Source organism: Thermobia domestica, unplaced genomic scaffold, assembly GCF_964235325.1.
Source record: "Thermobia domestica unplaced genomic scaffold, izTheDome1.hap1.1 HAP1_SCAFFOLD_190, whole genome shotgun sequence".
Classification (NCBI taxonomy): Eukaryota; Metazoa; Arthropoda; class Insecta; order Zygentoma; family Lepismatidae; genus Thermobia; species Thermobia domestica.
Window position 1 is genome coordinate 338,789 of NW_027655920.1, and position 27,632 is coordinate 366,420.

Sequence of the window (27,632 nt, forward strand, 5' to 3'; positions counted from 1 at the left end):
AAATTTAACTTAATTGAAATGGACAATAGTGTTTATACACAACCTTTTAGAACACTAAACTAATAGCTGTCTACAAACAAACAAGTAATGCAAACCCATTTTGTATCCTGCAATACGTCGTGTATTAAATTCTGGCAGCACTTGTTTCATTATCTAAGAAGAAATCGCATGTATCTGGCTAGTGGGAAGCTTTGGTATAAGAATTGCATTGTGTCTTATCGTTTTAAATCCAAGTTGTGGTATTCACAGTTACATCCATTTGTCTTTACATGATAGGGTTAGTAGAGAAATATAGACAATGAATATATCACAATCACAACTTAAGATAGTTTTCCTTTCTCTGCTCTCCCGTCAAATTGTGATGTATAACATACGATATATTCCAGGATACAGAACGAAATATTAATTTAACCAATGTTCTTGTATTACTACAAACCTTTTTCCGCCTCTGTCAATTCTCGTCGACCTCGTTGACGCGGCATGTTAGCTTTCTATACCCTTGTCTTCGTTTAGTGAATTAGACAGTAATTATTCTGAATTATGATACTGCGCATGCCTTGTAGATAAATATTTCTTCTGATACCAATTATTTCCGTTTCGTCCAACCAATATTCCGTTCCTTATTTCAAGCATGAACCTCTTATTATATTATATGGAGAGCATTTAGGTCTAAATATCTCATATATTACGTATAGCATGTAGATTCAACTACTACATGTAAGCCATTTGTCGACTTCCAGCAAAGAAGGAACACGTGATCACAATATACAACCCACGGAAATGATAGCTGTTAATACATAGTAATCCCTACCGATACAGTGGGCGAATGAACAAAGCACTGGCTTCTCGCGCCGGCGACCCGAGTTCGAATCTATTTTGGCTTTTTTATCCAGTTGAGAGAAATTTTTTTTCGTTACAGGTAGTCACTCTTTTCATATTTTCTGTCCTTTGCATTTTAAAAAAGAAAACTGTCTATTCTTATTCGTTCTACGAATGATGGATCTTCTCTTTGATTCCATGTCAAACATGCGCAGGTAGTGAAAGACGCTGTTGATAATAATAATAATAATAATAATAATAATAATAATAATAATAATAATAATAATAATAATAATAATAATAATAATAATAATAATAATAATAATAATAAAAACTATTACTAGCTGACCCGTGCGTAAATTTCGCACAATATAATTTAATATTAATATGTGAAAATATGTCAGGGGGCTGGCGTACCCCTCATATTTTTTCCATGCATCTTGTGGGTCCACAGTGCCCAACGTTGGTCCCATCCCTCTACTACCTCCTGCTCTCGATATCAATTATTGACATTTTGCCTGTGAAGGGCTCTACTGTGGCCGCATGACTCCACATGACGATGCCCCGAAGGACGCTCTTCATTATTATTTGGATTGAAATCGCTTATTTTCATTTGTTTACTTTTTAATCAAGTTGTGGTGGGCTAGCGCCTTAACATATATCTTTTCGATGGGCCTTATGAGTGTATAGCGTCCAACGTTGCTCCCATTGTTCTACCACCTCCCGTTCTCTAGATATAAATATTAATATTTTTCCTGTAACGGAGATGTGGCCTTTCAATCATTACGTTTGATAAAGAATTGAGGAAGATACGGAGTTGCCATAAACAACACCTTTTAGTGATTATTATTATTATTTTACTTACCACTAATGTTGCTTATCACTATTTCCAATGCAATGTGTTACTAAAAAAGAAATTAAATTATATTCCTCGCCATTTACGCTCTCGAACATCAAATACTTGATTTATAGTTTTCTGTGTTAGCGGAAAGCACTTTATTATATTATTCTTTCAAATAAAACGTTTCACAAGTTACTTCACTTTCAATCTGTAACTTCACATCATCACTATCAATCGTATTGTTCCGATAGGAAAATATTCCTCTCCGAAAACCTGAGCCTGGCCGTAGCGAAAGGACGTGAACCTTCTTTAAGTGACTAATCGGATCCAATACTTCAATAAAAGCAGATAAATCCCTCCACACCAATATTTCAATAAAAGAGGAAGTCACTCAAACATTGTGAATACACATTTATGGGCCAAATTTGGTTCCTTGGAGCTTTTTAAAAGTTTGAACTGCCGCCATTTTGAACACTTACATCTGATTATTATGGTTAACGCATTCATCCAAGATATTTCAACAATTAATGTTTGTGCCAAGTTTAATCTCCATCCGCTGAAAGTTACGACAGTTGTTGCGTTCACAAAAACCGTTATATATATATATATATATATATATATATATATATATATATATATATATATATATATATATATATAGACAGAGAGAGAGAAGGAGAGAGCGAAACTTTCGATCTGAGCATGGTTGAATGGTTGAATGGTTTTTGTCTCAGAGGGTCATGTTCGGCAAAAGTGCATAGAAATTTTGCGGCATTTCTGACTTGATGGTCTCTGCAATAGCCACATTTATTAAAACAGTTTCCTATTGTAGAGACTCACATGTGCAAAATCGGGAAAGTTTCGTTTTTCCGATCACTGCGCTCTGATACCAAATTTCTCAAAAGAAAATCCCCACGTTGAGCGAGTTTGCATATCCACGCTCCTAACTATGAAAACATTTACGATCACTCCAACCCCAATCATTTCACAGATTCAACCTGTTGTATATAAATTATTAAAACGTAAAATTGAATATAATTTATACGAAAAAGACTTTTATGCACTGCAAGACCTGTAACTGCCAAATATTCACCACAAACTTATAGTCGTATCGATATAAACAAAAAGAAGTGTGGAGCAGGAAACTACTTTACCCAAAAGTCAAAAGAGACGCACGGAAGACATACGAACTGGTCGAGCGGTTTGGCTCACTAGTCTATCAATTAGAAGTTTATGTGTTCAAACCCTGAAGGGAGTATTCGTTTTTTTTAATGTGTTCCTATTTTCATCAGAGGACTGAGAACATTTCTTTAAATAAATCTTTGGCAACTACTTTTCTCTCAAATTCCATTAGAAGGGAACATTACATGAATTGCATATCTAAAACCCACAGCTGAGAACAAAATATTATGTTCAATACTTCATTATTATCTTTTGATTTGTAATGAAAAACTAATTATAAGCATTGACGATTTCAGAAGATTCTCCCCCGGTAATGGTCAATATATGAATGAGAGAAAACTGATAAAACATTATTAGTCCACTTTGAGCATGATCGAAGATAACTTATGGTCACGAAGAGGGAAATTTATGTCGACAGAGTCTCAAATTCTCCCACAGGTCAGGCCCTGAAATAATCACTGTTTGAAAGGTTTCCTTAACAAATAGAATATTACATTTATTTCCCGTTCTACGTTTTGAAATGCAAAAATCATAATTTGAAAGTGAATTATAACACGATAAGCATAAAGATTTATGGAATAAAGTAAATATTCTTGTGTAAGTTATCGATTTCTAATCGGATTAAAACTCGAATATTCGTTTGCATCGCACTTTAAAGTAAATCCTCTCTATATATAAAATTCTTACTAGTAAGTATGTTTAACTCCAATTACTTAATCAATATTTTTAATAATATATTTTTATTGTAATACTTTTACTATTCAATGTTGTATACACTACATTTCCCAAAGCAAAACCTCGCAAATGTATAGTGGACTAGTGAATATTATCAAATGAATTATCATTTTGTTTACGTAAATACTCGATCGCCTCATTTGAAACTTCGTATTTTAAATAATAATAATAATAATAATAATAATAATAATAATATGAAATATTACTAGCTAACTCGTGTGTATATTTCGACAATATAATTTTATATTATTATGTGGAAATAAGTAAGGCTGTCTAGCGCCCCCCCCCCTTCTAGTTTTTTCGATGCGCCTTATGGGCCCACGGTGTCCAACGTTGGTCCCATCCCACTATCATCTCCTGTTTTTTCGATATAAGTTATCAACATTTTGCCTAAAGAGGGCTCTGCCGTGGCCCCATGACTCCCCATGACATGAATCTTCGTTCATTTTGTATCGAAATCGCTTATTTCTCTGATTACTATGAGTGCATACTGTCCAACGTTGCTCCCATCACTATACAATTTCCCGTTCTCTTGATATAAATTGCTAAAAGTTTGTTTGTAAGGGAGATAAGGCGTTACAATCATTACGTTTGAAGAAGAATTGAGGAAGATATTGCCTTGCCACAAACAACACCTATTATTATTATTATTATTATTATTATTATTATTATTATTATTATTATTATTATTATTATTATTATTATTATTATTATTGTTGTTGTTGTTGTTGTTGTTTTACTTACCACTAATGTTGCCTACCTTTATTTGGAATGCAATGTGCTACTAAAAAGCAAATCAAATAACACTCCTCGCGATTCACGCTCCCGAACTCGAAATATATTATTTACAGTTCTCTGTGTTAGGGGAAAGCACATTTATTATATTATTCTTTCAAATAACATTTCATAAGTTATTTCACTTTCAATGTTTAATTTCATATGGTCACTAACAATCATCTTGTTCCGATAGGAAAATATCCCCCCCCCCTCCTGCAAAAAAAAAGCCTGACCGTATCGAAAGGGCGTGAACCTTCTTTAGGCGATTAATCGGGTCAAATATTTCAATAAAAGAGGATAAGTCCCTGCACACAAATATTTCAGTAAAAGAGGAAAAGTGACTCAAACTTTTTGAATACCTATTCATGGGCGAAATTTGGTTGCCTTGGAACTTTTTAAGAGTTTGAAGGGCCGCCATTTTGAACATTTTCATCTGATTATTCTGGTTAACGAACTCATCAAGATATTTCAACAGTTAATGTTTGTTCCAAGTTTCGTCTCAATCCGCTGAAATTTAGGGTGGTCAAATAGCGTTATATATATACAGATAGATAGATAAATAGACACACAGAGGAGGAGAGAAAAAGTGTTTTGCTCCCTTCTCCCTTCTCGCATCTGTGCTGCGTCAGAGGTAAACCGGGCCTCTTTGCAAAACGTATTGACCAGCCTAACCTAAACACAAGCCTGTTATTTGTTAACGTAGAAATATGGTCGAGAGGTGTAAGGCATGTAGAGATAGTATTTTTAATAATCATGAGTATAGGTTCGAACCTCTCCACTTCCTTATTTTTTTTACTTTTTGCAGTTACGTCGGAACGTTCAATTTTTATTCTTTACTAATTGCAAATGGCGTTTACATTCAAAATAAGAGGAATTTTGGTGGCATTTGTTCGGATATTATTCTCTTTCGAAATGAAGACAAGAATAAAAGCAATACGCAAAGATAAAAAGTATTATCAGTACTAAACGTTACCAATAATAATTGCTACGAAAGACTAAATACGACCTTTTTACCATCTCTCATGACCTGTATGTATTATTAACAAAAAATTTTTAAAATGTCCTTGCCAAGGATTCGAACTGGCGTCCTTTCCCTTTGTAAGCCAGTACTTTAACCACTACACCAAGATCACCGCGTGGTAAACGTTTAGTTGTCGGTGTATTTTTGTATTTGTGTTTTACGTTCCCACTTCGACAATTTTTAGTCTTTTTTCTCCGTTTAAGAGCTGTTTCTGGCTCTCTCTTTCGGTGTCGTCTTTTATTTACACAATGCACTATCCGTATTCACAGCTTGTGTCCCTCTGCAATGTCTTATTCAGATTAGACTTTTCTTTTTGCCCCTCAGTAAACATTTGATTGATTTAATTCTCATACTCTCCACGGATGGAGTGCAGGAATGCCAGACTCGAAAAGTAGGTGTACATTTACTTTCCTGACAAATAATACCATTATAATAACATAAACAGTAGTCCCTACTACACATTTACTTGTAAGTGTCGGTCTCAATTTTATAGGCTTAGTTTTGAAGTGGAAACGTTTAAACTCTTCAAACTATTTGTCATGTACGCTAATAATAATAATAATTTGTTCAAAATATTTAGTTTGTATTCTATAGCGCAAGTGCTACCATTTCGTGTAGATGGCAGCACGTCCGAAGAAAAGTGTTTGCATTTATCGTTAACTCTGCCATCTATGTAACATGAACACTGACATTTAAATCCTGAACTAAAAGCTAGCTTTGTTTTTGTTTTATAGGATCAATTATAATATGATGGGCCTCATGATGTATTCTAACTGCAAATACGTAACTTGCACTTGTATTGTATTGTATTGTATTGTATGTAACCAAAAAATTTTAGTGGTAATCTTTTTGCCTGCAAATTAACGTTCCCTTTTTGTTCGCATTTATTAGGATCGCACAAGTAGAACCAGTGGCGGATCTAGAAGATGAAAGCTGGGGGGGGGGGGGGGCAGTCAGTACCCAGACTATAATAGGTGTAAAAAAAACTTTCAAACATATACAAATACTTTCTTAAATTATTTTGTCACTGAAAAAACTGGGGGACCTAGGTCCCCGGCCCTGGCATAGATCCGCCAATGAGTGGAATTGACAGTATTGTAGGTTATTTTAGTAGACTGTATACGTCTGCCCATTAATCCACACGATAACTACTGAACGAAAGCGAATTTTTGACTAAACTTTTCACAATAGATAGAGCCGTGTTAGGGCTCGGCCGACTTAGGGGAGTCAACTCGTTAACATCTTAACAGATAACGAAGATTTACGTCACTCCGTTAGTTCACACGATATAATAGCTACCAGGGGTAAAAGTGGATCTGAAAAGGTAGGGGGACGCATGAGGTCAAGCCGTCTCCCGTGCCTATCTTTGCCCATTATAAATGTTTAGAAAGCGTGGGTACGCCACAGATATTTTCTGGAAGTGGGGGACGACGTATCCCCGCGTTCTCCTTCACTTTTACCGCTGCTAACTACATCAAAAGCGAATTTTTACCTATGTTTTTTTTTTCAATAAATATTTAGAACAATTCTGTCGGCCAAATTCGTTAATGGAGATAATCCGTAAACATCTTAACGAGTAACGGTGACTTACGTCTGTCACACGTATCCACACGATAACTCTACGACGAAAGCAAATATTTGCACTCTGTTCTTTTAAAATAGACAGCTAGAACAATTCTGTCGGCCGAGTTTCTTAATGGAGGCAATCCGTAAACATCTTAACGGGCTCATTGCAGCAAACCCATCGCCCAACAACAAAAATCATCGTCGAAAATCCAAGACAACATCTCGCCGAAAAGCAAATCAAATAAGATTAGTCTCTCGTGTGTGGTTTTGCGCTCAGTGGCAATTTGAAAATTCTACTCAGACATTCTTAAACACACACATCAACTCTTAAATTGATATTAAATTCATCCCAACATAAACTCTTTGTTTTCATTTGATTTTCACACACAACAACCTCGCCAAGGGGGTTTTGAGCTGGATTATCTCACTGCTCACAAAAGAGTGTAAGTAAACTTGCTGCTTCACTGCAGTATCTAAAAGTAAAATCTAATTTCTATCGTCCCTACGATATATCAGAGGAAAGTACAGCAAAAAGCACAAGAAAATAATGCATTTCCTCTGCTAAAGTGATTGCTGCGGACAAGTGCCATCATATCTTCCTTTAACCAACACAGCTTCAACATCGTGAACACAGTTATAAAGTTAGCTGTTTCCAAATTTAAAAATAATTTCAGGACTTTGAATGAAAAGTCAGACTTTTTCTTATAGATTGTCCCGTATTTGATAATTTTGATTTAGTAACCCTAACCGTACAACATGAAAACGAGAATAAATGATTCATTAGACTGTCTCTTCGAAGATTAGGAACACTATGTTCAGTGGCGTATTTACGATTTTGTTTCGGGAGGGGCTTTGCTTAGTTTTTTTGGGGGGGCTTTGCCTGAAAATGTGAAAATTCTGCAAGATATTTCATATACTTCACTATAGTAAGTAAGATTTCGGGAGGGCTTAAGCCCGGAAGCCCCCCTAAATACGCCACTGACTATGTTTCTAATGCGTAACGAGAGGGCGTAATATCCTGACGTCCATCCATTAGGTAGTCTAATTCAATTTGAAGTTGATTATTTCTCTCCGACAATATAAGCATACGTATAATACTTTCTACTCTTTAACATAAATTTCTATAACTGAACAATGAAAATATTTGGATTAACCCTCCGTCGCGGGCACGTATAATCTGGGTAAACATTTTTTTTCCCTGTCATAATTAGAATTTTCCCTGGAATTGTACTGGCTCCACTGAATCTTATTATTTTATTCAATCTATACTGTAACTCTCTTGCTGTTTTACGCAGTTCAATATAGTTTGCAGTAGTTAACTTGTAATTTGTAAGACTACTTTCGCCCGGTCGTGTACCCGTAACTTTCCCTTATTTTTCTAAACTGAAGTCTCTTTTCAGGAAAATGCTATAATCCTGAGCACCATAGCCAGTAGCGTATTTACGATTTTATTTCGGGAGGGGCTTTGCTAATTTTCGGGGTGGGGGGCTTTGCCTGAAAATGTGAACATTCTGCAAGATATTTCATATACTTTACTATAGTAAGTAAGATTTCGGGGGGGGGGGGCTTAAGCCCGGAAGCCCTCCCTCTAAATACACAACTGACCATAGCTAACAATATCTTCTGTGTTACACAGTTTGTGTGAAATAATCTGAGAAATCAGTCTAAGTTCCATGTACTTTATTCAATCATATGACTCGTGAGCAGGCCCGTAGACAGCCCCAAAATGTAGGGGGGGGGCGGCTGAAGTTAGGGGGGCCGATCCAACCATTTTAAGGTTCATCACCATATTATACTTCATTTGCAAGCCTACCATGAAATTTTAGGGGGGCCAGCAAAAATTTAGGGGGACTCGGCCCCCCTAGACCCACCCTGGATACGGGCCTGCTCGTGAGTAACAAATTTCTGATAAATCCAGGCACAACTAATCTGTCAGATTAAAGACTCAGTTTCAGATTTTAGAAAAAAGTACAGATTTATTATTCAAACGGATGTTTTATTCTTCAATTCTAGCTTATAACGTGATTACTCTGTCGGTCCATTCCAGTAATTTTAGCAAATATTAATGTGACGTTAGTTTCCCCTGATGGTATCTCACAAGGTAGTTATTTATATTAACCATATTTATCGTGCCTGAAAATTTTTATCTTCTCTAGAATATTCTTGCTCATTATTTAAATATGTATTTGTTCTTTCCAGCTATAGCCAGAGTTGCATTGGACACAAGACTTGGATGCCTAGACCCCAACATCACACAAGACTCGGAAACCCAAAGAATGATAGATGCCGTAGGAACATTCTTTCACAATGTAGGGATTCTAGAGCTTAAAATTCCATTTTGGAGAGTCTTCAATACTCCGACGTTTAAGAAATACATTGGAGCCCTTGACACTATTAATGAGTAAGTGGATTATAAAGTTAGTGCATGAAGGTGAGTTTAAAGGGACAAGTTTTGCCGATAGATGTCACTACAGTATTCGTATCTCTCTCATGCATATTTTACCTTTCACGAAAATTCACGATTTCTCTTACAAATTTCAAACTAGAAATTTCAAATTTTTGGAGAAGGAACTTCATAACCTATTGAAGACAACAATCCGTGCCGATTTTTTATTTAGAATTTTCTTCATTGTTGAAATGGCTTGTTTGTTGAAAGGGATATCCAAACCTTTAACAATATAACTCTTTCAACAATGAAGAAAATTCAAAATAAGAAATCAGCACGGATTGTTGCCTTCGATAGGTTATCAAGTTTCTTCTCCAAAAATTTCAAGTCTCTAGGTTGAAATTTGTAAGATAAATTATAAATTTTCGTGAAAGGTAAAAAATACATAAGAGAGATACGAAGACTGTAGTGACATCTATTGGCAAAACTTCTCCCTTTACACCAACCTTAAACACACTGCTGCCCAAGCTGACTTTCACGCAAGATTGAATGAGCTGTGGGGAGTGTACCTAGGTTTATAACCGTAGCTAAATAAGAGCATTCTATTATCGATTAATAATTGTTCTTATCATTCTACATTATTGTTATGGATTTGGCGTGGGAGATCCGGGTTCGATTCCACGCCCGTCTCAAAAATGAATATGAAATGTTTGAGTTTTACGTTCCACGGTTATGCCGGTTAGGCTAAAGGAGATGGTGAATGATGAGAAATGAATGAAACGGTGGAATGAAGTAAGTGGGACGAAACGGGACAACCCCGAGGAAACCCACGAGCACATATAGCGTCGCTGCTGAAAGGGACGCTAAACTCAAAAACAGCTCAGCTCCACTCAACTATTGTTATGGAAATTATAACGAAGAAATATTCAAAGATGAGACAACACTGATAGCATTCAACACTTCAAAAAGTCTTGATCAATTCTTCTTGACTTTCTATAGTCTAGCACGAGCTTGCATTTACACAACTGCAGACCTAGCCAAATTTACTAGTTCCGTGGTTGAAAAATTCGAGCTGGAAGCGTAAGTCGAAAACCCAGTATTTTATATTATTATCCTCATTTCGCCTTGCGAGAAGACTAGAAGACCATTTAATAGAAATCCGAATGGTTATACAGCTGTATAACAGCGTAAGTAGTAGGTCACCAATTACTTTCAATTTGTAAAACAGAAGAAATTAGGAAAATATAGGTCTAGTAAAATTTATTCTTAGTAACAAAGTATACATATAGAACAACTGACAAAATGTATTCTAGAATGCAATATTTGATTTAACAATTTCCAAATCAGCCAATTAAATATAGTATCCCTTATTCATACGCCTCTGAAGTTGTACGGAATTAAGTAGTAAAAATTTATGTTTTTCATTTTCAATCTATGATTTCGTATTTTATAATTATCCGAAAAGATTAAATACACTCCTATTAAAGTCCTAATGAGCATTAATGTCTGGTAACCATTATTCAAAATGGTCTAGAAACAAATATGGCGTAGGGGAGGGGTGGGTCCAGGGGGGCCACACACCCAAGGGTTCTGACAATTCACTGTGGTACTTTGATGTTCGTAATTTTTTCTCGGAAGAAACAGTAACTGCCTTTCATGTACTCTATTTGAAAACAAAATATGTCACTAAACGGTTCCTAGAAAAGATGTGTTCGCCAACATAGTCTTTGTTCTTTAAAAATGTCAGCATTTTGGGATCTTTATTATTATTATTATTATTAAAACTAATTCTGGCTCAACAAACGCATGCATATATATATATATATATATATATATATATATATATATATATATATATATATATATATATATATGTACACCTCCCAACACTAAGCCCCACCCCAAACAAAAATTCTTGCTTCGCTACTGCGTAGGTCATAAACTAATAGAGATGCAAGGGCTCGGAAAAAAACCGGCTTTTTTGGAAAAAAACTCGGTTTTTCTGCTTTGCTTTTTTGCTTGGGAAATTTTGGGCTTTTTTCAAAATTCTGCTTTAAATCGATAAAGCAGACTTTGTTTCGCTTCTCTATAACACAGAAAGTAATTTAATTAGTGGTTGATGCCGATAATAATATAAAACCTCGAAAGTAAACCATGAATTTCGAAAAGATATTTTAAACAATTTTACTTCAACATTTTTACATTATGAATTCCAAAGGATTAACCAATGTATATAATAAACACATTTTAACCTCCTATAGACAAAAGTAAGCAGTGTTGGCAAGAACCATGGTTGTTTCTGAAAATGCCAAAAATCCGTTTTGGGGGGGCAGTTTAAACCAGGCTTTTTTGGGGTTTAAACCAGGTTTTTTGATTTAGATATTTTGCTTTATGTATTTATATTACATATTCACAGAAATAAGTTTGTTTCGCCTTGGTGTTATTATTCAACAACGGGGTTATGCTGGAAGAGGTCCCATAAGCTTAAAGAAGTCCGGTCAGTAAATTTCTTAAATTGAGAAACTCCCGCCCTAGCCATCGGGAAAATCCCGTCATTCTTTTAAATGTAAAACAATAACGGGAAAATCCTATAAAATTTAATTTGCATGTAAAATTTAAAGGTCAACGTATTATAATCAGTAGTAATTGCCCCACTTGGTCTCACTTTGGACTTTGACCCCGACCTTTGTGACGTCATAGGTCAAAGGTCAATGACCTAGGGGTACCTAGGACCACCCCCTCTAAATTTGGCAGGGGTACCTTGGCCCACCCCCTAAATTTTGGCAGGGGTACCTAGGACCACCCCCCTTAAATTTTGGAAATTGCCAAATCTAAAAATTGGGTATGGTAGCCTAGGACCATAGTATGTACCTCTAGCAGTATTCGGGGTCTATGTCGTTCCCTTTCATGGGTAAAAAATTGCCAAAAATTCAAATTTCGGAGGTTTTTGACCTAATTTATCCCCTTTGATGGGGTATTATTACCTTATATAGTTATATGGGCGTATACAGGGGTCCATTCCCTTTCATAAGACATGGGTATATTAATGCACCCCTTCAAAAATTTGGGAGGGGTACCATGGCCCACCCCTTTAATTTTGGAAATTGACCAATTTCAACATTGGGTATTATAGTACAGGACCCTAATATGTATTATAATAAATTTGGGTGGTCCACCTCATTTCCTTCTAGGGGTACAAAATTGCCAAAAATATAAACGTAAGCAATACGTTATACCACGTGTTTGGTTTCTGGCTCAATTTATCCCCTTTGATGAGGTATTATTACCCTATATGGTTATATGGGCGTATACAGAGGTCCATTTCCTTTCATAAGACATGGGTATATTGGTGCACCCCGGGAGGGGTACTTTGGCCCACCCCTTAAATTTTGGAAATTGCTCATTTTATATATTTGGTATTATAGTACTGGACCCTAACATGTATTATGATAAATTTGGGTGGTCCACCTCGTTCCCTTTTAGGGGTACAAATTGCCAAAATATAAACGTAAGCAATACGTTGTACCACGTGTTTGGTCTTTTGACCCAATTTATCCTCTTGGATGAGGTTCTATTACCTTATATGGTTATATGGTTATTATAGGGGTCTATTTCCTATCATAAGACATAGGTACATTTGTGCACTCCTTTAAAAATTTCGGAGGGGTACTTTGGCCCACCCCTTAAATTTTAGAAATTGCTCATTTTATATATTTGGTATTATAGTACTGGACCCTAACATGTATTATGATAAATTTGGGTGGTCCACCTTGTTCCCTTTTAGGGGTACAAAATTGCCAAAATTTTAGTACAACCACGTGTTTGGTATTTGGTACATTTTATCCCCCTTTGATGAGGTCCTATTACCTTATATGGTTATATGGTCATGTATAGGGGTTCATTATCTATCATAAGACATAGGTACATTGGTGCACCCCAGGAGGGGTACCTTGGCCCACCCCTTAAATTTTGGAAATTGCCCAATTTAAACATTTGGTATTATAGTACAGGACCTCAATATGTTTCGGTGTTTCTATTGTTAAATTTTTAAGTACAACCACGTGTTCGGTTATTGACTCAATGTATCCTATTTGATAAGGTATGGACGGGTATCCCCTTTCAATTTGGTAGGACCATTCGGGTGTAGTACAGTCACGTGATCGATGATTTGGTTTTAATGTGCGACGAGGTCCCTGGTCAATGTTCTCTAGGAATTAGGTGGAAACTTTGTCCAGGGTTCTCGTCTTATATCGCACAGTTCTTTAGGAGAATCTGATAACGTTGTATATGGAATGGACAATAAAAACACATAAATAAGTATAAATTGTATTTTATTAATTTTTCTGGTTTCTTCTTTTTCTTTCTTATTGACAATGTTTCTTCATTAGACCGCCTCCTCTTCTTGATTGCGAGGATTTGTTTCCATGTTTTGCAGCATAGCACCCGTTTGCAAAGCTTCGTATTGTGAATTCTGTAAAAAAGAACGAGGAAAAAGATGATTAGTATAGAAATAGATGATGATTAAACAAATACACTTACAATGATAAATATGATAAAATTACCTGGAAGGTATATTGCAGCAGTCTACGATCATTAACCGTGGGTACTGTTGTGAACAAATATTGAATTTCACGCAGACATTTTCCTTGGGCTTTACAGCACAAATAAAAATAAGCATAATAGCCACATACGGATGAACCAAGACTTTGCATTTGGCTATTATTATATTTATAGTATATACAATGAAGTTTTAAGAATGCAACATGTTGTGGTACATAAGGAGGAAGGCCATAGCTGTCAAAATATTCTCCAACACCGCGATGATCAATATAAATTGCAATCCAATGACTTCCTAGTTTTGTGGATGGATCTGTATTTACAATCATTGCCAGAGGAAGAGAAATCCGTGAGGGTAACTCATCGCTTGCAAATACCCCGGTAAAATGATTTCTGAATAATGGACTCCTGTGTAAAGCACTAGCTAATTGTAATGTATTCAACATCGTGAATGGAAATGATACATAACGTATACGTACCTTGTAATTTAAAAGTCCAGGATAATGTTGCGCTGGTGGTCGATCTCTAGGAGTGAGGAAAACTCTCCATACACAATACAGTTTGCAGGTGCTGCTAATTTTTCTTGGAAATGAACTTCCAATCGGATGGCTCCATGTCGTTGTAAATTCCAATAGTGACAATCTCCAGCAGAAGAATCGGGAGTTAGGTCAAATACAAACAGTGTATATCCATTCTTGTAGTCGGCTCTTGAAATTGTATTTCCAGTATTGGTAAAATGTATGCCAGAGCCTGAGAACAATGTGTGGTACGATGAAATGTAGAGATTTTCTTCAAAGTTGGGTTGCAATGGTTTTGAAGGTACAGCTTTTCCATCCACGTACAATGTAAAGAAATTAATGTTTAGATGTTGAAATTCAAATGGATTGGTGGTAATAGTTCCACTGGATGCTTCATTCGATGTAAATCCTACAATAATACGATTTGGCAATGTTCCCATAAACAGGTTATCAATAGTTTTGGATTGTATATCCTTCGGGATGGTAAATGATTTCATTTGAACCCTTGTCAGAGGATACTTTGCCGGTGTAGATTGTAAAATTTTATTGTGTGCCAATTTGACACTAGGGCTGATGCTGACTTTTTTCACCTGTACCGATGCATCTAGAATATTGATTTTTGCATTGACACCACTTTCACCGGCCATGAGACAAAAGTTTGGTTTTGCAGGAATAAGTTTCACACGTAATTCCACTCCATGAATTAAAAATTTATCTTGATTAAAAATGTCACAATGAAGATGTCCAATCATATCGAATTTCATACTTTGTTTTGTCAGTTCATAGCGTTGTTGAAATCCTTTGTTCTCACTTGTGGTTGCGTTCATATGACCAGCCGTATCTTGAAACCACATTGCTGTTTGTAAATGTGTATTTTTAGCTCCATCACTATAATTGAGCAGTTTTTCCATGTACGAACGATATGGATGATTATGTGACGGAAATGAAATCAGTTTATTGTTCAAGTAGATTTGTACTTCACTAAACATAGCATTTAGAAAATCATTGACAGGTGCAATTGCTTTATCCGTATTGATGAAGGAGGAACCATCTGGTTTCACAATTTGTGCTTGGATGTACAATAAGGTTTGTGGTAAATCAATGTATTCATCACTGCTACCACTCACTACAAATTCTATTGGTGAATTTTCAGCTATTGAACTAATTGGTTTGTAGCCAATAATACGATTGTCCAGAACACTGGTTTGCGTGGGCAACGTTGAAAAAATGTCCAATTCACTTTTTACACATTCACAGGATTGATGATGTAAGAAAGCCATCGTTGAATTAATCAAAAATATCTGGTGACGATGCCAATGATCTCTTCTTCTTCTTATGTGATAATTTACGTCTCTTTGTAGGATTGATGGTGTTGTTGATCGTTGGAAGGTCAACCTCAAACTGAGAGCAGTCATCCCATTTTCGTTTATGATATCCACTTTCCAGCATAGTTTTCAACTTGTTTTTAGCTTTTTCTTGTAAATTTGATTTTGCCTCTTGCATCCGTTGATGAAACGATTCTTCCAGCGGTTGATTCGAGATCACAACATCATTAATCATATTGGCACCTGATTTTAATAATTCTTTTCCCACAGTTTTAGCTCCTTGTTTCACAAGTGGTAACACTGAACGAAATAAGCCACCAAGGAAACTTCCAATGCCATGTCCTGCTTGATAGGGACTTCCCACATAGACGTTGCCGATACCGGATAACGCTTGTTTTTGGTAGTATTGCAAATACGGATCAGTCATGACGACGACGACGGAAATGTAGTTTTGTACACACCGTTCCAAAGGTGAATGGCATACGATGACCTGTGCTATCCCTTATATCGATTTGTATTTGCTCAAAATTCATTTTTTCCACCGGAACATAATGTGCAGGATTAAAGATTTGTACTGCATGACTTCCAAAAGTATGATTCACAGGATCCATGTTGACAATTCGTAGCAAGGGTACCATTGTATCTCCAACAATGACAGATTCAATAATGTCACAGTAGACGTACATTTGTGATGGTAAGCCTAATCGTACATCCGGTGTATATTGTCCCTTTTCCATATCTTTTAAATCACTTTTCGGTTCAAATCCAAGCATTAAACTAACACTTGGTGACAATTGTACAGAAGTATGGATTTCCTTTTTGGGATGTCTTATGAGGCATATATTATTAGTTGCGTCATGAGATATAAATAAATTGGTTTCCTTATGATGTATATTAATTGCATGAATAAGATCCCGTATATTGTTATAATAGCGTACAGGGATCGTTACAACCTTCCACGGTTCCTGATCATTACTACTTGATGATTTGTAATATATTTTATTGTTTTTACTGTTAATGTTCAGCAAAGAATGTGGATAATGAATCTCTACAATTGCCACATCCCATTTCTGGCGAAACTCTACACGTCGTTGTAATTTCGTAATATATGAAGTCAATGTATTTTCTGGAAAATAATCCATGGAACTATTACTGGGAAGTGTAACGTAAAAATCTTGATCAGGTTCCATTCTTCTTCTTCTTCTTCAATGAAGTTGCAGGGATCCACGAATTGAATGAGGAAGGATATCCTTTCCACTGGACGAGATACTCCTTTCTGCGACCTTTTGTTCTTGTACGTAATATTTTATCGATGAGGAACGTCGAAGGGAGCGGTACTGGTTGTAATTCTTCTCTGTAGAAAACACCATCGATAAGTTGATGATTTAAATCCTCTAGTCGATACACTGGTGGGTTTCTTGGTACAATGGCTTTTACTCTGAATATTTCCCAAGTCCAGTTCTCGAGGTAACCCTTGTCAAAGATACGTTTTGTTTTACTTATACGAACAGTATCACCAACAGATAAATCCGTATCTTGTTTTGAACGTTGTAGCTTTTTGTCGTATAAGTTATGCCACACCTCCAGTAAATTGTCCTGAGAAACGTTTGCAGGTGCCATTTTAATACTGGAATGCCGACTTTCATTGTATGCTTTTACAAGTAAAGGCAATACTTTGATGTAATTGTATGTTTGATATTTGGTAAAGTATTTCCACATACGATGTTTCAATGTCTGATTAAATCTTTCTGCGATGCTGGCTTTAATATCTGGATCCGTTGTTGTAACATGTTGCACGTTGTGTTTTCTGAAAAACTTTTGTACTGTCTTGTTGGTAAATTCAGTTCCTTGATCACTACGTAGTACAATTGGTTTCCTGTCCTGGAAAATCATTTCAAATGCATTCACTATATCCTCGGCACTTTTTGATTTTAGTGGTACAGCCCACCCGTACCGACTAAACACATCAATCACTGTAATAATATAGCGGTAATTGTCATTATAGTTTTGAAGTGCTTGTAAATCATTTAAATCACATTCCCATTGATCATCAATATTGTTGACAAGATAAAAATCTCTACGGAAACGACGACGTACAGGACGATGTAACGTGTAGGTAGGTTGTTTGTTTAACCAAAGTTTTATTTTGGTTAGAGGTATAGATTTTCCTGTGGCTTGCCATAATTTCTTTGCAGTAGAAAACGATGCAGGATGTGCTGGATTGTAATAAATGGATTTCAACTTTTTGTTCATGGTTTGTACGTTGACCATTGTGGAATGATACGTTTTCTTTTTGGTCGGACTTCTAAAACATCATCATCTTCTTCTTCTTCTTCTTCTTCTCCGGAAGAAAATAATTCAGGTGCCGGTTTTGGTGGTGCAGATCCTTCAGATGCTGATGTACTATTATGCTTGACAATATAGTTTAATCTTCGTGGATTACCAATCAATTCTTGAGGTGTGTTTGACGATGCAAGGTAGTTGCAAAACAATTCCCAGCCTTGAGGATTAGAATGTTTCCTCGGTCGAGTCACATCGCACATTAAATCTACAATATTGGATCCATGTAGTTTATTATCGTTGATGTACACTGTTCCTTTATGATCCCACGTAATTGCGTCATCTTGTTTTAAACGACGGAATAGTAGTTCGGCTTTCTTACGATACATTTGTGGTATTGCGGCTAAAATTTCTTGTTTCGTGCTATCGTCAACATTCGGGACGTCACCATTAGGTTTCATTGATGTAATTGTAAGTGGTATTGGTTCTTCTTGTTTACGTATCACATAAAGATATTTCTGTAATATTCTATTGTACTGATTCCATTTTTCTTCATCACTTGGATACGATGTATTCAATATAGATTGCATTTCACGATCGAGATTAGATTCTCGATTTTCACTCACACGGGATGATGATGCATGCATTCGTTGAAGCATTTCTGGTGGCACTAAAACCATCTTCTTGCTATGTTCCATGATGTTTATTGTTTAAACAAAATACTGGATAACACACTTCCTACAATAGGTGCAAGTAATGCAGGTAAGAATCCTCCTTGTTGTACGGCTAAATGTTTCTTCTTTTTATCCAATGATTTTGTATTGTCTACGAGATAGCGGAGCGTGTTCTTGTAACGCTTTAATCTTGACTTCTGCGCACTTGTCAGTGGAACATTGCCTTTTAAGACATTATAACAACATTCACAAATACTATGAATTAATGAAGCGTCTGCATTGGCAATAATAGCTTTACGCAATCTTGGTTTAGCTTTGTGCAGAGCACGTAGCAGATCAGCGTGTTTCACTGTAGGAGACATCGTGACAGACTAAGTCATTCTTTTCACATGCACAATAATTTAAACATGTTTTGTTGGTACGTAAACATAATGATGCAAATCGTCGGGAAAAATATTTGTACGAAATCGCATTTCATCGGGTGTATCTTGTTTAAGATCCAGCAGTAAATAGCCATGTGGATTTCTTGTTGCGTCTGCATAACTTTCTTGTAGAAACAGTGGATGCTCAGGCATGATTTGATAACTCATATGCTTGATTTGTGACTTGTCACGTGGATTTTTAAACAACACCAAATACGAACAATTTAAACTCATATTTCTATTTGCTTTACTTTGATGAAATACATTTTGTGTTATAAAAATCACACTAATATTTCGATGATGTGATCCTTTTGTGAACATATCAACAATATCACTATTCACTTCTCGCATATGGTCATCAATAATAATCAAATGTGGTCCATCTTGAGGCTGAAAATCTTTCATTCGTGGAAGTCCTTCGTGAAATTCTACTGGAACTGGCATTGTTGCATACACGTCTTGCCATTCTGCATAATACCAATATATCTTACGAAATTTTGCATTGATCATGGTTGGGAGATGTGACAGTAATCGCTTCACAAAATACGTTTTTCCACACCCACTAGGCCCTGCGAGAATACAGGTAAATGGATGTTTCCACTGTGTATCCATGATGAACACTAACACCTTGTTTCAAAAATGATGCGTATTTAAAGCGAGTACAACAATTCTTGCACTCACTGGTGTGAAAAGGAAAGAAACAGTTCATCTGTTTATCGAGTAGTTGAAAACCGTTTATTTGTTAATCGAATAGTTGAAAACCGTTTATTTGTTAATCGAATAGTTAAAACCGGATAAAGTTTAACGGTTAACCGTGAAAGCTGATCACTGTTTGATTTAAATTCTATTTACAAAATTTTGTTTGAAAATTGTTTGTTTAAAATTTTTTGATCGAAATTTTTGTTTTGAAGTTTTTCGTTTCCAAATATTTTTTGTTTAAAATTTGTTTTGAAATTTTTGTTTGTAAATTTATTGTTACAAAATTTTTTGTTTGAAAATTTTTCGTTTCAAATTTTTTTGGGTTGAAAATTTTTTGTTTCAAAATTTTTGTTTCAACTTTTTTCGTTTCAAAATTTTTCGTTTCAAATTTTTGTTTTGAAAAATTTTTTTAGTTTCAAGATTTTTGTTTAAAAGTTTTCGTTTCAATTTTTGTTTTGATTTTTTTTAGTTTGAAAAGTTGAAAAAAAAAGTTTTAAATGCCAAGAATCATGTACAAAGTTTCCACCTAATTCCTAGAGAACATTGACCAGGGACCTCGTGTCACATTAAAACCAAATCATCGATCACGTGACTGTACTACACCCGAATGGTCCTACCAAATTGAAAGGGGATACCCGTCCATACCTTATCAAATAGGATACATTGAGTCAATAACCGAACACGTGGTTGTACTTAAAAATTTAACAATAGAAACACCGAAACATATTGAGGTCCTGTACTATAATACCAAATGTTTAAATTGGGCAATTTCCAAAATTTAAGGGGTGGGCCAAGGTACCCCTCCTGGGGTGCACCAATGTACCTATGTCTTATGATAGATAATGAACCCCTATACATGACCATATAACCATATAAGGTAATAGGACCTCATCAAAGGGGGATAAAATGTACCAAATACCAAACACGTGGTTGTACTAAAATTTTGGCAATTTTGTACCCCTAAAAGGGAACAAGGTGGACCACCCAAATTTATCATAATACATGTTAGGGTCCAGTACTATAATACCAAATATATAAAATGAGCAATTTCTAAAATTTAAGGGGTGGGCCAAAGTACCCCTCCGAAATTTTTAAAGGAGTGCACAAATGTACCTATGTCTTATGATAGGAAATAGACCCCTATAATAACCATATAACCATATAAGGTAATAGAACCTCATCCAAGAGGATAAATTGGGTCAAAAGACCAAACACGTGGTACAACGTATTGCTTACGTTTATATTTTGGCAATTTGTACCCCTAAAAGGGAACGAGGTGGACCACCCAAATTTATCATAATACATGTTAGGGTCCAGTACTATAATACCAAATATATAAAATGAGCAATTTCCAAAATTTAAGGGGTGGGCCAAAGTACCCCTCCCGGGGTGCACCAATATACCCATGTCTTATGAAAGGAAATGGACCTCTGTATACGCCCATATAACCATATAGGGTAATAATACCTCATCAAAGGGGATAAATTGAGCCAAAAACCAAACACGTGGTATAACGTATTGCTTACGTTTATATTTTTGGCAATTTTGTACCCCTAGAAGGAAATGAGGTGGACCACCCAAATTTATTATAATACATATTAGGGTCCTGTACTATAATACCCAATGTTGAAATTGGTCAATTTCCAAAATTAAAGGGGTGGGCCATGGTACCCCTCCCAAATTTTTGAAGGGGTGCATTAATATACCCATGTCTTATGAAAGGGAATGGACCCCTGTATACGCCCATATAACTATATAAGGTAATAATACCCCATCAAAGGGGATAAATTAGGTCAAAAACCTCCGAAATTTGAATTTTTGGCAATTTTTTACCCATGAAAGGGAACGACATAGACCCCGAATACTGCTAGAGGTACATACTATGGTCCTAGGCTACCATACCCAATTTTTAGATTTGGCAATTTCCAAAATTTAAGGGGGGTAGTCCTAGGTACCCCTGCCAAAATTTAGGGGGTGGGCCAAGGTACCCCTGCCAAAATTTAGAGGGGGTGGTCCTAGGTACCCCTAGGTCATTGACCCTGGGCCAAGGTCATTGACCTTTGACCTATGACGTCACAAAGGTCGGGGTCAAAGTCCAAAGTGAGACCAAGTGGGGCAATTACTACTTAATCAGTACGCTAAAACTGAGTGACACACAATCATAGTCAACGTCTTACGAATAAAATCAGAAAAATAAACACACTGCTGAACAAGACTGCACTTATTTAATATAAAAACACATTTATACGTGACGTTTCGATCTTCTATCCAAGATCCTCATCAGACGTGAGTGTACGTCTGATGAGGATCTTGGATAGAAGATCGAAACGTCACGTGTAAATGTGTTTTTATATTAAATAAGTGCAGTCTTGTTCAGCAGTGTGTTTATTTTTCTAAAACTGAGGTATTAAATTACAAATTTAGTATGTAGGTATCATTGAAAGTCCAATCCAAGCTAATGTTGGAAGCTAAGTAGGCAATCGATAAATTTTAACAATTTTAATCAATATATTTAAGCAACCTTCGCTTCTTTATAAAACAACAGGCATGCAGAAATATATAATTTGGTTTCGTTTTGTATGTTTAGGCTTAACATCCTTACGTAATACCGAGGTTATCAAGGAGAAGACTTTCGCTTAAAGTGACATCCGAAAGAGTATTTGGTTTACACATGAAAGAAGGGTTGTGGTTCGACCGAGAATTGAACATGGGACACCTTGATTAAAAGGTGAAAAGGAAATAAGACTAATGCAGATGGTTTGACGTGTGAAACGTCACCATGAAGTTCACACGATTCGTATTTTTGTTCTTTTAATTTTTTTTAGTTTAAACCAGTTATTAAAAAAAAAAAAAAAACAGCTGGTGTAAACGAGCCAACCCTAAGAGTAAAAACTTCTTTCAATAAATACACAAATAACTAGCAAAATTGTATGTAGTATTTTTACTTCAAAATATTCCATACCCTCTTTTTGAAACAAAATAAAATTAAAATTAAACATAAGAGAAATACTTAGATTTGTATGATACAATTAAAGGCTGCACATGGTTCTGTATATTCTTGAAATTCTACAGTCAAGTTTTTTATAACCACCATCAAGGGCGCCCATCAGGGGGGGGGTTAAGGGGGCGCTTGTCCCCCCTAGAGGAAAATGTACTTCAGAATATTGAAAATCCAATATAATTTTTACATTAGTTACAGCAAAATTTGAAACTATTTTTGAAACGTCGCTTATACTTGCCCCTCCTTGGAAACCACAACATGGGCGTCCTTGACCACCATCACGGTTTAACCAGTCCTCAAGTTTTCTGAAATTTTAACAAGAGGGATTCAACATATCATTACGGAACAAAAAAAAAGACTACGGAATATATTTAAGTTAAGCTAAATACAACTGCACAACAAACGTGACTGAGTGGTTGGCTTTTGCGCTTCTATCGGGAAGTCCGGGATTCAACCCAGCATTCGACCATTCTGACAAAGCCTTCCTTCATTCCATCTGAGAATGTAGAAATAGTGCGTGTACTGGCCGACTAGGAGTGTAGGAGTTGGCCGACTTCCTTTCTTATTGTTTTTAAATCGTTATTATTACTAATTACCAGCAGTGACGGTTTTGCGAAGGTTAGAGGATCGGTCTTTCGGACTGAAGCCTGTTCTCCAAAGTTGTGGAATGTCTAAAACGAACGAAATATCTATTAGTTATGCCTTTACTCATAAACTTTAAGCTCCCGTCAAATAAAAATTACGAATGTTTAGAAAAACTAAACATTAGTAGTAAGAAAACCCCTCCCAAAACACTTTTTTAAATTCGCCACTGATTCTCAGTATAAAATGATCTTCAAGGTTGTATCCGGAAGATTATTGCTAAACATATAAACGAAACGAAATATTACTTATGCCTGTACTCATAAACTTCAAGCTGCTCCCAAATAAAATTAGGACTTTTTAGAAAACGAAACAATCAGAGAAACCCCTCCCAAAGTACTTTTCTAAATCCGCTATTGATTATTTGTATAAATTGGTATTCAAGGTTGTATCTGGAAAATTATTGCTAAATCATTGCACAACTACAGTATAACAGAAATGTGGAAATACGGTTTGACGGATATATTGAAAAACGTATGCTTTGACGGATATATAGAAAAACGTAAGTTTAACTTTCGTGCTAGAAGCTGGAGTACTAAGCTCTTAGAAATGAAACACGGATGACAAACTAAAATGATCTAGAGAAGGAAAAAAATGTCGATAACTCTAAAGTTAAAATAAAGTTAAATAACCTGTAAAATTGCCCTCAAATACTACATTCTTCATGTTAGCTTTAATTCGTAAAATATGTGCTCCATCCATCTTGATGGTGAATTACAGAGCTAAATATGGCATTCAGGTCGTGGAAATCTTATCTAACTATAGAATATACTATAAGAAAGCTATTTGGATAGAAAAATCATGAAAATGAAAAAAGCCAAAATTTCCAAAATTCTCGGTTTTTTTTTTCAAAAAAGCCGGCTTTTTATGTGAAAAAAACTATCGATTCAAAAAAGCCGGCTTTTTTGCATCTCTATAAACTAAGATAAAAAAGGAATATACGAAAAAGCAAAAATACAAAACAACTAAATTAGTTGATATACCCATAAATTAATGCACTTTAAGTATTTGATGAATACAAACTTATATAATATTACTTATTTATATGTTCATACAACATAATTAGAACACCATATTTCAGTATATGATTAGGGCCTACCATTTCACAGAAACAACTTGTTTGTCTGGATAATGTTTGTTACCTATCGTTGAATGTAATCTCAAGCTGTCGTAATTTCTTCAAGTTAATTCACTAAGTTCATTACATTTCCGACAGATGGCACTATGTACTTAAATTTCATAGGTCTCTATCAAGGGAGCCATCTAACAAAGAAAAAGCAAACTAGTTCCACATAAGTAAAATGATTAAAAGTTCATATGATTACATTTATTTTTACGACTGTACGTTACACCTAGGCACGTAGCCAAGAGGGAGTCCGGGGGGTCCGGATCCCCCCTTCGAGACCAGAAATAAAAAAAAAATAAGGAAGGATAGAACGAAATGAAATGAGAAAAAGAAGAATCGGCGTTAAAAATTAAAAAAAAAAAAAAACTACAGAAAGCTTTTGGTTACCCTTTCTTATGAGGAGATTTGTATTACTTGCAATACATGGTGGCGAGGTGAGTGGGATATCCTGAAGAGTCAGGGAATTTGAAATTTCCGGAAGTTTCGCAATTCTTAGAATTTCTGTTACTAGTCAGGGAGATTTCAAGCTTCTGAAAGCATAATGCCGGTTGTGTAACAGCGTGGGCATTTTTTATAGTAATTTTTCGTCATCGCATCCTTCCAGTATCAAACATTTCAAAAAAAATTTTCTACTACTCCTTTAACCTGTCATTTGGAACAGACAGTAGTTGACGGAATAATAAAAGCAAAAATGTATGTGAAAAGAAAGATCTGTTAACATTTGATTCAACAGGGAAAGGAACGCAGATATTGTAAAATATTTTACAAGACATTATTGAGTTTGTACACTCATGTCCAAAATTATTGTCGCATGTCTATAAATATGTTGTTGTAGGAGTAAAAGTTGATGACGAATTCGCCCGGTATTTCTTATAATGTTAGTATGTGCATAGTCGGCAAAGACATATAAGTGGCAAATTTTGTCAAGAGAGCAGTAAATAAGAACAATAAAACAAAAATAAAACTTTTCTGTCCATATAGTAACATTTCGTTTTACTCACTCTAATTTTCGTATTTATAATTCTTTTCCTATGAAATTTACCACAAATAGCGTCTATACAATTCCCGATTATGCACATGGTATCAGTATTAAAAGTACCCTGCAAAATCATTATCAAATTATATTCTTACAAGAAGACAGTCATAGACATGCTACAATCATTTTGAACATGAGTGTACTTTTTATAATAGTGAATATGTACTTTTTTAAATAATAGTTGAGGTCGTAATGAAAGGAAAAGTGTTAGAATATATTTAAATGAATAGAGGAAGAACGTAAATATTGTAAAATCATTTTCAATTCTTTTTTTTTTTTTAATTTTTACTCGAGAGTTTTAATTTTTTTCTTCGTAGTTTGTTATTGAAATACTTACCAACAATTCCCCCAAACCAATATATGTTGATAGTAAAGTAGTTGAGATTGGTTGGGCCTTCAGTGTTTCAAGTCACGTCTCCCCCCCTCCCCCTCCGATACGAAATCCTGGCTAAACGAACTAGTATATGTTCCAGTAAAATAGTTTAGAATGATCAAGCCCCTGGTGTGAAGACCACAATATTTTATGTGACGGAACCCCCCCCCCCTTCCTTCACGAAATCCTGGCTACGTGCCTGGTTATACCTAGCAATAATACGTAAGCCTATTTTAAGGCTAACCTTAAAATACCTTTAAATTGACACGGCTTTCTTTCAGAAACAATGTTCCGGGGTGGGGCACATTTAATATTCCGGGGGACTGCTGGTACTATTCTATTTATTATTATATTATGGACATATTATTTTGGTCTCCTCCGAGGGGCACTCTCAGAGTTCCGGAGTCAATGACCCCCCAAAAACATGTCTGGAAGAAACACTGCGCCTGTCAAGCATGACTTAAAATTTACATTTGGCAAATCCATATGACCTACCCAAAAAGAAGCTCTAAGGCTGTGTCTATCAAGAAAATTAAGGCAAAACTAATACCTATCGTAGACGTGCTTGATTCATGCGCACCAACTACGTAGGTACTCCGGGACTCCAGCACCCACACAAACGATCTTGTGGGTGCGGAGCTTTTAGTTTTATAGAAACAAAATAAAATAAATACTTCTCACTTCTCATTATCAAAAAAATAAGCAATTAAAACATTGAGATGGAAGTTAAAATTTCAAACTCCTAAAATATAATTGTTTGTTTCATATGTGTTCCTACAAAGGCAACCAAGTAACACACTCCCCCTCCCTTGTCTATCTCTGGCCTAGTCAAAGGCGATCTCCACAATAAAAAAAAAAAAAAGTAATGGAACTGTATTGTGAATAGAATTGAGCACAGTCCTTTATGAGTCTTCATAAAAGATTTTAACTAAAAGGAAATCAATAAAAAAATATCGATAATCGCCTGAAAACATATAACACGTGCCCGCAATTGATATGCACCCACATAAATTTTGGAAAGCCGGCGCCGTTGGCTTGATTGTCAGGATATAGGCCTACAAGTTATAGATCTCGCAGAATTGAGCAATAATATAAACGTTTGGGCTGTAACTAGGGAATTAGTAGGCGGACCGAATCCTGCCTGCGATCACGCTTAGTACCTTCCGGAACTATCAGTTCTTTGATGGTATATGTATATGATCGTAAGGCGAAATGAAGTGAAACATGATCTCGTTTCTTCCTGTCTCAATCTTCAAACTACGGTCTGATATGGTTAAGTGTAAAGCCTGATACACAGTTTCTTTCTTTCTTTTCTTTTCTTTTTCTTTTTTTGGTAATCCTACGTATATATTCATGCTGTACGAAAAGTAAGTCACATAATACCATGGAACGAATTGTGAAGTACCCCATCATCAAAGTTTTCAGTATGATACTAGCAAGACCACAGTATTCAATGATTAATGAGGCATATCCTAAGATTATGGTTAACCTTCAATTTTTGTACAGTACAGTATTTCCATAGGTAAAACTTCAGTCGATAAATAACGTCAGATAATAATCAAAATAACACACTTTTGATAAATTCTTATGCATAGTTTTCAAGAAGATCGAGAGAATAACTTTCTTATGGCGTTAAAAAGTATGTCGATTGT

The 27,632-nt window shown here is 35.6% G+C and overlaps 1 protein-coding gene across 1 annotated transcript in view; it reads left to right on the forward strand.

Annotated features, from left to right (window-relative positions):
- The window catches only part of LOC145676517 (putative cytochrome P450 301a1, mitochondrial), a 217,644-nt gene that overhangs the window by 159,851 nt on the left and 30,161 nt on the right, over positions 1-27,632 (forward strand). Inside the window, exon 6 of the mRNA XM_081747340.1 lies at positions 9,141-9,342. Within this exon, the coding sequence (XP_081603466.1) occupies positions 9,141-9,342 (202 nt within the window). The remainder of the gene's footprint in view (positions 1-9,140; positions 9,343-27,632) is intronic.